This window comes from Pinus tabuliformis, chromosome J (assembly GCF_031772625.1).
Source record: "Pinus tabuliformis cultivar Carrire ecotype Pingquan chromosome J, CPIR1, whole genome shotgun sequence".
Taxonomy (NCBI): Eukaryota; Viridiplantae; Streptophyta; class Pinopsida; order Pinales; family Pinaceae; genus Pinus; species Pinus tabuliformis.
Genome location: NC_142295.1, coordinates 1,088,114,616 through 1,088,130,847, shown reverse-complemented (window position 1 = coordinate 1,088,130,847; position 16,232 = coordinate 1,088,114,616). Strand labels below are relative to the sequence as shown.

The window sequence follows — 16,232 nt, the reverse complement described above, 5'->3', positions numbered from 1 at the left end:
GATATCGCACATAGACTATATGAACTCAAGGATGTGTCAAATCGATAATTATTTCTTGTCTACAAGATATTGTTCAAGATTCTAAAAATAGATAGAATAGGAGGTCGATATACAATAATAATGTTAAACATAGAAAGAAACAACAAAGGGAGGTTTGGTTGGAATGCAAGAATCGAGTAGCAGAAAAACTACACATTGATATTTCAGATGGAACTGATGATCCAATTGTTGTAGTCAAATAGCTTGCATAACAATTGGTTGATCATGATGAACAAATGAATTCAAAGATAGCTGACCTCTAAAAACAAGTAACAACACATGGCAATCAAGAAATGTTGACCATCATTTAGAATGCATCTAGAGAACTCGCTCAAGGAAGGAAGTAATTGGAACAAACATTGGATAAGGGCACCACACTAAAATAATCCTTAACAATTGGCTAATCTATCTATATTCAACACGCAGTCATCCAAAGGATTAAGAAATTCTCATCTGCGACTTGTCTTCTGTTAGGTCCCTATAATACTGGTGATTCCCTCATTACTATTGTCGTTGTATCCGTTATTATTATTGTTGTGCCCCTATTGTCCCCATATTGTTATTATTGTGCCCCATAGAATCCCTTTATTGTTATTTTTGTGTCTTTATATTATTATTGTTAGGTCGGCTCAGTTATATTGTGACCCCTTAGAGTCCTATATATAGAAAGAAGGTTTTGTCATTTGAATCATCCAAGAATTGTTCATTTGTGTAATGTAAAGGAGGTTGCCCCCTCGAAAAGGCTTATTCATAAGGCTTTCATCTATCTTTTCTATCTTTTTATTAGTTGGTTTCATAACGTTTGGTATCAGAGCTTTGGATTCTAGGGTTTCGCTGCGCCAAACCCTCCAACAAGGTATTTATTATGAGGCATTTAATTAATCTAAATATGTAAGAAGGTGGGTTCATTACTAATCACTTCAATGAATTTAACATGGTCACCAATCAGTTAAGTTCTATAGGAGTAAATTTCGCTGACGAGGTTAGGACATTTTTTTATTGTGTGCTCATCACTAAAAAAATATAATGGCTTGGCCATCGCTACGAGTAATTTTATATTTTGCTCAAACACTTTAAAGTTTCATGATGTTGTTGGTGCTATCCCTAGAGATGAAATGTCACAAAAAATCATAAGTGAGATGTGAAGAAATGTTTTGACTATCGAGAACAGGGGAAAACAAAGGGAGAGAGGAAAGATCCCAAGGAATCATGGAAAGCCCAAGAAGGGAAAATCCAAACACAGAGGGAGAATAGAATGTTGGCATTATGGGAAGAAATGACACAAGAAGGAATATTGTTGGTCTCTAAAATAAAAAAAGAGATGGACAACAAGAGAATAATAAGGAAGAAAATGTAGCAGGTTATGTGTTACAATATAATTTAATCCTTTCAAAAGATAACATTATCACTTCTTGGGTGATAAAATCAAGGGCTTCATTTCATGACACGCCCCATAAGAATTATTTTCATTATCATATTCAAGGTGATTTTGGACAGGTTTACTTCGTTGATGGTGAACCATGTAAAATTGTGGGAAAGGGTAAAGTATGGATAAAATTCTAAAATGTAAAAAATGTTTTTTGAAATAGACAAGGCACGTTCTTGATTTAAGAAAAAATCTAATTGCAATAGGGAAATTGGGAAGTGAATATTGTATAGTCACATTTACAGGAAATTCTTGGAAGGGCACTAGAGGATTTCTCATAATAGAAAAAGGTGAGAAGGTAACTAAATTGCATTTATGTACTAGTACTGTTGATATTTATATTGCTTTAGCTTCTATAGGAATGGATACAAAATTATGGAATCATAGGCCTGGGAACACAAGTGAGAATTGGATGCATATTTTCCACTCAAGGAAATTATTACTAGATTTGAAGAAAGTTGATTTGGAATTTTGTGAGCATTGTATTTATGGAAATGGAAAATAGTTATATTTCTCAAAGTTGGGAAAGAAAGGAAGGGTGAAAAGTTATAGCTTGTGCATGCAGATGTATGGGTACTGACTCAGGTATCTTCTCTTGGTGGCTCTTGTTATTATGTTGGTTTTATTGATGATGTAACTAGGAAAACTTAGGTTTATTGCATTAAAAACAAATATGATGTCTTTGAATATCAAATTTTTGGTTGATAATGAGACAGGAAATAAGTTGGAGTGTCAGATCAGATAATGAAGATCAATATTGCAGGAATGAGTTTGATAGTTATTTTTCATACCGTGTGATTGATATATAGAAGATAGTTCTTGGAATACCACAAGAAAATGGTGTGTAAAAAAGGATGAATATGACAATCATGGACTATGCAAGGAGTATGAGATTGCATGTAGGATTACCCTTGAGTTATTGGTATATTTTTTTGATATTGTTATTTACTTAATAAATAGAGGACCTTCAATTACCTTGGATGGTGGCATTCCATAGGAGGCATGGACATGTAAAAAGGTAAACTCCTCATTTCTGAAATTTTTTGGCTATGAAGCATTTGTCCATATTGATAGAGAAAATAATACAAATCTTGTGGCAAAATCCAAGAAGTGGACCTTTACAGGATATGGATTTAATTATTTTGGCTATAACTTATGGGATTATGAAAACCACAAAATCATTAGGAGTAGAGATATGGTATTCAATGAGAAGGTCATGTATGATAAACAATTAAAAAGAAAGAAATAGGAAACGAGAAACATAAAATACACAATGCTTGATGAAATCACAGAAAAAGAAATTCCAAAGGTGCCAAAATACAAAAATGTTCAATAACAAGACAAACAATAGGTACAGAAAACCCCTACAAGTGTTATCTGAATATCAACCAAGTTAAGAATACCCCCTAAATGACACTCTTCATTTTCGCGCCATGTATTGTCGACTGATTCTCGTGAACCATAAAGATATGAAGAAGCAATGCAAGCAGAAACTAGAATGAAATGGGAGCTAGGCATGACAGAAGAGATGGACTATTTGGCACATAACCAAACACAGAACTTGGTCCCATTCCTTGTAGGTAAAAGAGAATTGAAAAACAAATGGGTTTAAAGTTTAAAGGAATAAGATGGAGGAAAAAAGAGGTATGAGGCCAAACTTGTTTTAAAGGGGTTTTCACAGAAGAAATGTATAGATTTTGATGAAATGTTTTCTCATGTTGTCAAAACGAATTTAATTAGAAATATTTTAATTTTAGTGGAAATAGAATATTTGCATCTTGAGAAGTTAGATGTAAATATAACTTTTCTCCATGGAGAATTGGAGGAACAAATTTATATACAAAAGACACAAGGATATGAGGTCAAAGGGAAGGGAAAAATAGTGTGCAGACTAGAGAAGAGTTTGTATGGTTCAAAGAAAGCACCATGATAACTATATTTGAAGTTTGACAGATTTATGATAGAACAAGGCTATTATACATGTTAGTCTACCATTACATTTATTTTAAGAGACTATATAACGATCACTATCACATCTTATTATCATATGTAGATCAAACATGCTTATTATAGGGTCTAACATACGGGATATAAATGTGATCAAAAGAAAATTAGCTAATTCATTTTCTATGAAGTATTTAGTTGTTGCAAAGCAAATCCTTGGAACGAGAATCAAGAAAATTCATAAACTGACATTGTATTAGAGTGAATATATAGAAAAGGTGATGGAAATTTCAATCAAAGATGAAAACCAGTCAATGCACATTTGGCTAGCCATTTCAAATTGACTAAAGAGATGCATTCAAAGACATAAGAGGAAATAGAATACATGTCCAAGGTTCCATATTCATCAATAAATGGGAACTTGGTGTATGTTATGGTGTGCATAAGGCCAAATATTGCACATGCAGTGGAAGTTGTGTGCAAGTGTATGAAATTTTAGGGAAAAAAGCATTAGGAGGTAGTAAAAGTGGGTTCTGAGGTACGTGAAATGTACCACTATTCAATATTATGATTTGGAGGTATAAAATTTTTCTATAGGGATATGTTTGCTCAAATATGGAAGGTGGTATATGCAATAGGAGAAGTACCACAGGGGATATATTTACTATAGGTGGAAAAATAATAAGTTGGATCTCAACATTGCAAAGGGTTGTTGCAATTTCAACAATATAAAGTAGAGTATGTTGCTGCTACAAAGTCTAGTAAAGATATTATTTGGTTATAAAGATTCATGGAGGAACTGGGAAAGAAGGAGAATAGTGGGTTGTATAGTGATAATGGAAATTCTATTCATCTTGCACAGACATCAGCGTTTCATTCAAGAGTAATCATATACAACTTAGGTACCATTTCATATGATTAATTTTGGAAGAGGTATAGTTGATGTCGGAAAAGACACATAGTAGCCAAAATATTGTAGACATGTTAATGAAAGTAGAAATCAAGGAGAAAGTGAGTTTTGACTTAGTTTTAGTTGGTCTTCAAGAATGGTGATAAATAGGATAAACTAACCAAGTCCAAAGTTGAAAGCACAGTCAACAAGCGTAGTAGAAATATCGCTGTTATAAGTAGTCTCCAAGTGGGAGATTGTTAATTGTGGAATCTGATTATCTTCTTGATTTTAAAGGTCTTGTTTTTAGTCACATTTGGACACTAGTTCTTGACACAGGGTGTAAGGGGGACTTCTTCCCTACTATTGTGACTAGGGGGTTCGAGAGGGAAGTGATAATTGTTTCCCTTAGTGGGGGTTCAGAGGAAACATCCTTGAAGAGACTTTTTTGGAAATAATAAATCTGATGGTAGATGTTATGTTAGGGATTTATTTCCCTTTAAGAAAACCTTATTTTTATGAGGGAACATATCAACGAATATATGCATGAAGGAATTATTGAATGCATTTGTATGGATGTTTGCTTCTGTTCTATTTCATTGAAGTTAATATGTAATAATTGAAACGTTGTAATTATTTCTAATGCATGAAATCAATAATGTTACAAGGGCCACTAGATGTTATAATGAAGAGTTTCATGTTAAAGTAGTCACATGAGGATGGACTACAAGAAATCTCCTTTGAGGACACAAAATTATGAAAATAATGATAGTTGAAAAGATGAAAGCTCAACAAGAATGACACTGTGATGACCCTAGAAAAAATAATTGCTATGAATTGTTGAATAATGGATGCATAAAAGTAAAATGGAACTCTCCATAGATGTAAAAACCTTATCTAATGATGTGCTTCTCGAGGAAGTATTTAGTAACAAAGAGGATACCTAAGTCTAGAGGTTGAGTATAAAAAGGAAGAGACAATTTAAGAATACATGTGGCTGGAATCATTAGGGTGTGCCAAAGGATGAATTATTTCCTATAGAATCTTTGTGAAGCAAAGAAAATCCATATAGATAAGTGTTGTACTATGATTGCAAATTTATTTTCGAATACATGATTACATTTCATATTTGAGAAGTCACGTGGATAGGAATATATGAAGAATAAAGAAATGAATTGAATACCCAGAGAATATATGAAGAATAAAGAAATGAATTGAGTACCCAAAAATAAGAACACTAGGAGATGGTTCATTCTAAAGCAAAAAGGAATGAAATACCAATCACAACTAAAATGAAATAAATCTTAAGAACAAAATAATATGACAAGTCCAATAGACATATTACAAAACACAAGAGAAGTGAGAGCTAGAAGATGTGATGTGGGAGGCATACTTGTAGCTATTTTGAAAATTTCGAAGCTTTGTTTGTGAAGGTAGAGTTCTTATAGGCACAACTCTGAGACTTCCTATCTAGCCTATAATGGATCCATGGAAGGGAAGTTGGACAAACTTAGGGAATGTAAAGTAAAAAAGTGGGTATAGTTCCTTGGGTTGTGTAGGGTAATGAGAATGAGAGATTAATGGTTGGAATTGTTACAAGGGTCATTAAACTATGAAATTGTTGAGTTGTTGTTACATATAATTTATGTATATTTGTACATAGTGTACCAAGGACAATTCAAGAATAATGAAAGTGGAATGTAATACCTGAAACTTGATTCTCAATGTTCATGTGCATATCAGTTATAAGATAGTGACCTAGCTTGATGTTTGGATAAAGTGTCCATAATATTTTGGGCCAAAAATCCTACACTAATAAAACGTTGAATAGCCTAATTACGTAATTTTACATAATTTTTTATCAATAAAATGCATCATGGTTGCAAATCAAGTTAGAATGGAGAGTATGGAAAAGGTAGTGGGACTCCACCAGAGAAAAAGGGTGATAAGGTTTTAATAGAAGTCACTAAGAAAAAGAAATAATATAATATCCCCAAGTCTTGTGTCATAATTCATATATTATTTCCTAAATTCAAAAGTATAGGAATGAGTTCCCAAGTCACGGGCATATGATCCTTGACGACAACTTTCCAATAGAGAGATGCATATTTAAATCATGGAAATAGTGAAAAATACGTTCATTTTCATTGTTATTCCTTTCCATTATAGTCTAGGTATGGTGTGCCTTATCTTATAAAGGAATGAGGCCCTCTTTCCCTACGAAACTTGTGAATCATAGGTAGGATTCTGTTGCCAATACTCCTTCTATTTATTAAGGGAAGGTTGGAGCACTAGAGGGGGGAATTGGGTAAATTCCCCTAATTTCGCATTCCCTAATTTTTTTGTTACTCCTTCCTTGATATTTTTTTCTCTCCTTTTCCAAATTATTTTAGCTCATATAAAGCCAATATGACAAGAAAGAACTATGTTTTCTCATTTGAGTGTTGCATAATGTCAAAATCCATGAAGAACAACATGCCATTTTTTAAACTTAATTTTGTATGCATTGGGACTTTGAGGCTATTATTTTAGTTTTAATGAAAATTAGTAGGTCAGTGTGTGAAAAATTATGAAGAAAACCTCGATAAATGTGTTTCCAACACTGAAAAAGGATGTTAACCTTCTTGTTACTACAAGTTGTTTATTTCAAAAGAAAATATATTTCTCACAATTGCACTAATTGAGGAGCTACTTATGAAAAATGATATATTGAAAATTTACTTGACCATCTTGTTACTACAAGTTGTTTATTTCAAAAGAAAATATATTTCTCACAGTTGCACTAATTGAGGAGTTACTTATGAAAAATGATATATTGAAAATTTATTTAAATCTTTCATTTAAAAAATATGTATTTATTTGAGAATTTATTCCAAAAAAATATAAATCAAAGAAAAATCTCATCTTCCAAACCCTAAGATTGTACGAAGATATACTATAAATCCCTATAACTATTACATATTAAATATAAAACTAAAAGAAGTCATCAGATACTTTTTGTAAAAATAATTGTGAAATTTTTTAAACTAAATATTATACTTAATTTGATAACAATAATACAAAATACTAAAATACTTATTTTAATAAATTTTGGATTTCTCTAAAATTAATGTAAAAAGTTTTGGATAAAAAATCATTCATAAGAAATTTAAAAATTCCAATAACAATTATATAAAAAACTTGAAAACTTACTTTAATAAACTTGGTGTTTCCGATTAAAACTAATCAAACAACCTGATTAATAAAACTAAAAGAAAACAACCTAATCCTTTAAAAAAATCCGTTTAAAAAAATCAATTAATAAAAATAAAAAGTTCTTTAAAATCCATCCTATATGCATATGACACGTACATTATTAAAATTAAAAAAAAAAAAATGTCTGTACCTTTGAGATTGCTGGAGCTTGTAAATTTGAAATATATACCCCAATGCAATCTATATACCAACCACTTCGACCATGGAAGCCTACTATCTTCCCTTCTGTGATGGGTAATGAGAAATATGTGCCATCTTCAACTCCGTAAGGACCATATATCTTCATGTTGCTCTCAAAAGTGAGTGACCTCAGATAACTGTCGTAATGTCCACTTATTGATGTGATTATCTCCTTGGGATAATCCAATTCAATCTTACACATAAAAAGAAAAAATCAAAAAACAGTAATAATTGAATATTGGTACAAGTTTAACACAATTACAAAATACATATCAAAAGTATATCATAATTTATAAATAAATAAATGCTATTTTTTTCATATTAATTTTCATATATTTTTAATTTAATTTAAATTTCATTTATTTACCTAATGCATTTCTCTTCATATAATTAAAAAAAAAAAAAACACAACAACCACCACCACTTCCATATAATTAAATATATTCAAATTTTTTGAATATAACCATTTATATTTATAGATAATAATTTAATAAATATAATTTTTTTTATATTTTTAAATATTTATAATTTGTCTCAATTATTGGTTTTAAAATATTTTGTTTTGAATTTAAATTTTTTAATAATTAAAAATAGTTATTTAAAACTTAACCATCTTAAAAAATTGTGTAACTCAAATCAAAAATATTTTAAAAACTTAAATATAAACTTTAAATTCATTTCATACTTTTAAATACATATAAACTTTAAAATTCTAATTAGATCAATACCTTCTCAATATTATTTCCTCCGCTTCCTCCATGCTTTGACCAAACAAAAACCCCATTCCTTTCATATTCAATGTTGATGGAATCTATCACACTTCCGTGAACTAATATTATTTGGCGAATGCCAGCATACAACCCATCATCCCATGAATCTCCACCTTCGCCTCCCCATGGGCCAACTGATATAGTCTTCGGAATCTGAAAAACCAAATAATTAACTTCCTCATTTCCTAAAATAAACGAATAATATCATAATTATGATAAAATTTAATATTATTTTTTTTTTATTTAGATTTTATATAGAAAATAACAAAATCGTAAATATGATCCATATTTTTTGTAAAACATTTTTTATTAATAATTAAACGTTTAATAAACATTAAAAAAAATTATTTTTTAACGATATTTATTCTTTTTATAAAATTTATTAGTAAATCTTGATGTTTTTATAATTTGAATATAAAATTAATTTATTAATAATTAAATTTAAAATAAAGTTTAATAATAATAAATATTTTCATATTTAAAATAATTTTATTTTATAAAAATATTAATATTTATAATAAAATGAATAAATAAAAATATATTTTTTATTAAATAAAATTTAAATAACTATTGTGCCTAACTTTTTTCGTGAATAAAATTAAAGCAATTACAATTTAATTATTTTATTGAGATATATAATTAGAGCAATCACAATCTCGGTCGAATACCATTATATATTGTGTATCAATATAAATAAAATTGCTTTTTAATTATTTTTTAAAATAAATATATAAATTTAAAATAAATATAAATATAACTAAAAATAATAATTAAATCTAAAATATATTTAAATATTAATTTAAATAATAAAAAATTTAACAATAAATAAATAAACGAACAAAATATAATATAATATATATAAACTTGACATGAGTATACAAATAAAAACAAAAACTTGATATGAGAGGATATTCTCATGCCGATTTTAATTAATAATTTAAATAAAATATTAAAATAATTATATTCCTGTGGGCTTGGTAAACCATAAAATAAATTCAAACAGCACTAAATCTCACTGAATTAATTCAAAACAGGATTTGGTAAACCATAAAATACAATTATATTCCTGTGGGTTTGGTAAACCATAAAATACATCATTTACAGCGTGCCATGAAACCCAATGGAGTGCAGTTTAAATTAGTGTCATCCTTCCAAAATAGATAGATGCTTTCGATTGAGAATTACCTTAAACGTTTACGTCAAAAGGAGGCGGAGTCGGAGGCGCAGACACTTTCATTGAAATTGAAGTGGCATAAACCTACCTTCAATTCTAAGAGAGAGTGGCTGAATCGGTACATTCAATCTGAAATGCATGGGAATTTTTAAAGAAAAGGCATCTTTCGTGCGAACTATTGGGTAGAACTCAGACCATTCAAGCGAACAAAAAAAAGGCAAAAGAGAAACAGGTGCAGAGATGGGAATGGCATAAAATCCCATCCAAGCCGAAAGAATGGCGACAAAAAGTTATTCTTATTCCACAAATCTTTGCACGAATATCGTCGCATCTTTCAGGGTTGGGATGGTGTGTTACAGAAACAATCATAGCTTGGATGGTATAGAATCTCAGACCATTCAAACGAACAGGTACAGAGATGGAATGGCATAAAATCCCATCCAAGCCGAAAGAATGGCGACAGAAAGTTATTCTTATTCCACAAATCTTTGCACGAATATCGTCGCATCTTTCAGGGTTGGGATGGCGTGTTATCACATCCCAACAGACACAATCATAGGTTGGATGGTATAGAATCTCATCTCAACAGACACAATGGCGGTATCAAAGTTAAATTCTTATTCCATAAATCTTCTTTGTGGGCTGCCATAGTTTACCCACGCAAGCACCGTGACGAAAGGCACAAGACGTAAGATTGCGGGCGTCACAAAAGAAGCCCAACACAATGTTTAGATGTAAAAAAACTATGTACTGTAGAATTTGAAATATTCTGGAGAAAATTTTGGTTTACAAAAATGTTGTAAATATGTAAAGTTTTATTTTGATTTTTCTGGACTCATGACAATGTGTTTACAACCGCACTAACAGTTAGGGCAAACCTTCAAGCGCCCATAGTTGCATCCACAGTTAACGGCAAAGCTGCACACAACACTTCTTCCTCCGTAACATCTCCAAATGGTGGAAACCAGCGAGCCACACCCTCCTTGCGTGACTGAAGCCACGGCCTATCATCGTCCTCTGTTCGTGTGCAACTAAAATTCGAGGAAGCGCCGAAAGGTACCGTCTTGATGCCAGTTTATTAATCTCCTATTTCACATATTCCGGGTTCATATAGTGTGCTATTTTCTTGATATGCCACAAATTCTTAAAATAGATTGCAGCAGGGCAAATTTCAGTCAAAAGAGTTTTCTTTTGGCAGTGCATATAGTGTTTTTTGTTTTCTCTGTAATGGCGTATTCGTTTTCCCCGTGTTTTTTTTTTTTATTACCGGTGAACTGCGCGTTTGTTAAGGTGCGTGGCCAATGCAGTATTGGGGGTATGTACTGAAGACAGTCTGTGGGAGGACTCATGTTGGTCAGCGTATCCCACTGCGGCAGAGACTATATAATCTGTGGGAAGCTGTGCAACCCTTGTACACGAACGTTCATCGACATTCAGAAATAAATTACACCATATTGTAATTGAAAAAAAACCAAAAACCAAAAATAAAAATAAAAAATAAAAAATAAAAAAAAAATAAAAAAACAAAACAGGGTCGGAATGCGGTGGAACAGGGAAATATTTTCCTAAATACCAGGTTCTGGTCATGACTCTGCAATAGAAAATTAAGTTCTGGTCATGACTCTGCAATAGAAAATTAAGCTAGTTCTTTTAAAGGAAAGTACGCAACCAGAGGAGAGTCCAAAACCCTGAATGTGAGGACTCAGGCCTAAACCCTGTCGCTCCACGTAACAGAATTAAACTCACAGGGATTACTTGTTTAAATTCTTTAAAGAAAAACATGGTTCGACACCGTTTCCGGGTGGACGAGTTTCCAAATCCCAACTGTAATCAAACCCAACAAATATCAACGGAGATAATTCCGGCTAAAAGCGCATCAAAAAATAGCGAATAAGTATACTGTCCGGTAACCGAGACGATTTACCAAACCAAACCCTCTGCAGAATAGCGTAGTCAGAAGGACATAGAGAAAATAATAGTCGATAAGCCAGCAACGTATGGCAGCTTCGCATAAGATTAGAAAACGTTCTCTGTGGAACATAACCCATGAAGAGTAACTCAAGATAATACGATAATACAAAAGCGACCATTTTATTACACATTAACAAGCTTAATAGCGTAAATCTCTTTCCGTGCCAAAATTAAATCACAGAATAGAATGGACTTACAGAAGGTAGCTATTACGATTACAGAATTGGCCAGCGTGGCTCAAAATATCAAAAGGTGAAATCCACTTAAATTTAACAAGCTTCTTAAAGAAAAAAGAAGACAAGATTCAGAAATAAATTAAACTATATTCTTATTAAATAAACAGGGTCAGAATGCGGTGGAACAGGGAAATATTTTTCTAAAGACCAGGTTCTGGTCATGACTCTACAACAGAGAATTAAGCTAGTTCTTAAAAAGGAAGTACGCAACCAGAGGCGAGTACAAGACCCTGAATGTGAGGACTCAGGGCTAAACCCTGTCGCTCCACGTAACAGAATTAAACTCAGAGGGATTACTCGTCTAAATTCTTTAAAGAAAGACATGGCTCGACCCTGTTTCTGGGTGGACGAGCTTCCAAACCCAACCAAACCCCAACTGTAATCAAACCCAACAAATATCAACGGAGATAATTCCAGCTAAAAGCACATCAAGAAATAGCGAATAAGTATACAATCTAAATACGGTTTTTTGAGTGTCCTGGACTTAATGGCATCCTCAGTTTTCTGATTTGGACACTGGATGATGGACTTTTTCACAGTCAAATCCTTTAGTGATAGAGACAACCAAAGTTTTGCAGCAACAAGGCGGCATTTTTTATGGAGAGAGCATAGCCAGAGGTTTTCCAACCTTCTAGTTCCATTTGAAATAGTTGTTACTTCAACATACCAACTATTTTCAGTGTTTTCTCAATGTGCACATGAGAGAAGCTCTTTTCAACACTTCATTGTGGATTTGTTGTATGTTTATGTGTTTGGATTTAAGGTGGAGTATAAGGACCTGTTGTGAGAGTCTCATTTTTCTGTTGACATCATGACTTGTTGTAGGGAATCCTATTTTTGAGTGAAAATTATTTGTAGAAGAATGTTTCTTGGTAGGAGAAATAAGCCACTCTTGTGTCAACAATTTGTGATGTACTCATTTGCGGCTGAAATCAATATAGCAGGCCTAGTCATTGGAGCAGGGCCAGAGACGTAAGCCCAAGAGTGGTGAACTATGTTATCAAATGTTGGTTTCTTCTATTCATGTTTATCATCTTGAGTAGCATGTGAATTTGTTTCTCTTTTAAGTTAATGTGAAAACTTAACTTTCCATCTTGAAGAGGTTATGAAACTTATTTTACCTTTGAAGACGCATTTTATTAACTTCAAAAGTGTTATAGGACGACCGGTTTTTATCAAGGAGTGTTGTTATCCCATTTTTATATCAGTTGGTATCAGAGCGGGTTCTGACTGGATTGAAACTATGGGCAAGAAACTGAAGCGTGAAAGACTCCAAGATTTGGAGGTGATTAATCTATCTCTTCAAATGGAGAATGTCGAGCTAAGGAGATTGCTTGAAATTGCAGAGGAGGATAAAAGGAAAATGTGCCTACATTTGCAGCATGTATTGGAGGAACAAACCGGTATAGTTCCATCCTCAAAGCAGCAAATAATCCATCCAAGATGAAGCCAATTTGTGGGCATGGTTCGTACACAGGATATCGACCCTATGTTGAAAATAATGCTTGGAATTTTTCCAGCATCTGAAATATTCTCCCTATGTGTCAATTGGTAAAATTGGTTGGCTAGAGTCATCATCCACTTCGCCATCAGCGTCTGAAAAAGAAAAGATGGGTGATGGGCCAAAGGAGGTAATTAGTGTTTCTAGTTCTACTCCTTCAGCTAATGTTGATAACACATATTTTGAATCCTTTGAAAAGCATACCAAGGGTATTGGTATGAAGCTTTTAAATTAGATGGGTTATGATTGATGAGGCCTCAGAGTCAATGGACAAGGTATCATTAATCCTATCGAGGTGAAGGAATGACCATGATATGAAGGATTGGGTTGTGACCATCGAGAAGTTGGAGGGTGCTCTAAAATTGTTGAGGCAAAGAAATTATCAAGTGATTATATGTCACACCATGATGGTAGTGATAATGGAAAATTGTCTCCAAAGAGAGATGAATGTTCCAAGGGACATGCAAAGTCCAATTCTTCTCATCAAATTCATAGCCCAAAAGACAGGTATAAGTGTCATGGGGATTTCATAAATGTTAGTATAATTTACATAATACTAAGCCAAAATGGTGTTAAATATATGAGGATAATAGCCACTCAATGCAAGAAGGTCATTCAAATGTGAAGAACAATCCAAAATATCATGTTGTTTACCATACTCAGGCTTCGGGTCAATATAATGAGCCACCTATCAAAGGAGGAAGAGAAAACAAAATAGGAGGATATGGTGGTTGAATCGGAGGACACAATGGTCAAGGTCATGGTAGAGGTTGAGAGTGAGGAAGATTTATTATTTTAGATGCTACCAAGAGGGCCCTGCGGCACCTAGATGCCCACTGAAAGACAAGACCAACTTATGTTCTTATAATATGTGTGGTTTGGGTAAACACTCATTGGAGGATTTCCCTAAAATACTTCCAAATATATTAAACAAAAGGGTCATCAATTTGTTACAATCCTTCTCAAAGAAAGATATTATAAATCCAAAAAACCTCCATGTCTTTACTAGGTCTAGCACGGGTAGAGAAAATACTTCTTGGAATCGATTAATCCTCTGGAACTATTAAAGGAAGAATAATCATTTGGTCGCCTTGTTGAACTTGTAAATATATTAAAAGATTGCAATAAAGAAAGAAATTAATGCAAAAACATGTGAAATCTTCATAAAGTGGATTTTCAGACGATGACAACCCTCGGGTAAATTTGCAAATAAATGGATATATGATGAAACAAGTCATGGTCAAATTTGGATCTCAAGTAAATATACTTTCAAGAGAAACATGGATTAATTTTGGGAAACCATCACTTCACAAGACTACTAACTATCTTAAATTAGTTTACCAAAGGTTCAATGAGCCAATTGGAACACTATAACAACTTAAGCCAACAATTATGGGAATTTCGACCTTTGTTGACTTCGAATCCATTGACTTAGTCGATGGAATTCCGGCTAATCCAAATTTAGTCGGGAGACCATGGGTTCGAAGGATGAAAGCCACCATATCTTTAGAAAAAGACATAATTAAACTAAAAGGTAATAATAATAAGATAATTATTTGCCTTAACCCTCGCGAAGGAAATCCTTTGGTTGAACCATGGGAAAAAAAATCATAGGCAAGGAGGCTATATCAAGTCCTCCAGGAAGATAAAGGAAATTTGGAGCCTAATGTATTCAGAGAGATATTATTTGGCTCCCCACTTTCTATTGGACAAAATTCTGACACCAAGATCTATGAATGTAAAATTGACAATTATGAATCTAAAGTGAAAGAACGTTAGACAATTGAAGAAATACCAATGAAGAATGTTTGGTCATGTTACGCCTTAAAATCTATGCCCATAATCTAAGAAAGGAAAAGCAAACGAGTGTCATCATTGTTACGGTTTGATTTAAATGAAGACTCCAGTAACATACTTAGATTCAAGGAATGGGCTTCTCCTATGAATCACGTTGAGCAAGTGACCAAATATATTGGAGATCAAGGGAGAATGGAATTATAATTTGATGATTAGACAATCTATTCATTATTAAAATATCATATTCAATGGCTACGTTTAATGCTTGAAAGATGCAAACATATTTAGTTATCTTTAAACATCAAAAATGTATTTTTTTCTACACCAATTGGAATATTGCTAAGTTATGTAGTATCCAAGGATGGAATAAAGGTAGACATGGCAAAGATCAAAGTAATTTTCGATTAATAAAAAACAGATCAAAATATTTTTTGGGCACAAACGATACTACAAGATTTTGATAAGGCATTCCTCTGATTTTATTTTTCCAATGGATGAGTTACTGAAAAAGGATGTTCCATATGTATGGCCGACATAATGCAAGGAATCCTTCCAACTATTAAAGAAGAAGTTGGTTGAGGCATCTAACTTAAAATTCCCCGACCGTCCTAAAAAAATTCATGCTCATGTTGATGCTTGTAATTTGGTGGTCGAGGTCATTTTAGCACAGCCATACAATGAGTCTATACATCATCCCAATGCTTATTCTAGCCAGAAGATAAATAAAGCTGAAAAAAATTACTCGAAAACTGAAAGAGAATCACTCGCCATTATCCTTGCACTACATAAATTTTTTCATTAACTCCTTACTAACCCATTCATATTCTTTACATATCAACAAGCTATGAGATATATTATTAATAAGTTAGTCCATCGATCAAGGATCTCTCGATGGTTATTATTATTTCAAAAAATTGAGTTTGAATTCATCGTCCGACCTGGTAAGAAGAATGTCATGTCTGATCATTTGTCCTAGTTGGAGATAGGGGAAGAGTCGATAGACCTAGAGGATGACTTACCAAATTCTCACCTATTTAAAGTAGAAGCAAT

The 16,232-nt window shown here is 32.6% G+C and overlaps 1 protein-coding gene across 1 annotated transcript in view; it reads right to left on the bottom strand.

Moving 5' to 3' along the window:
- The window catches only part of LOC149230801 (jacalin-related lectin 3-like), a 95,637-nt gene that overhangs the window by 30,187 nt on the left and 49,218 nt on the right, over positions 1–16,232 (bottom strand). The window contains exons 7-8 of the mRNA XM_089379059.1: positions 8,462–8,656; positions 7,684–7,926 (exon numbers count right to left, since the gene is read on the bottom strand). Of these exons, the coding sequence (XP_089235185.1) occupies positions 7,684–7,926; positions 8,462–8,656 (438 nt within the window). The remainder of the gene's footprint in view (positions 1–7,683; positions 7,927–8,461; positions 8,657–16,232) is intronic.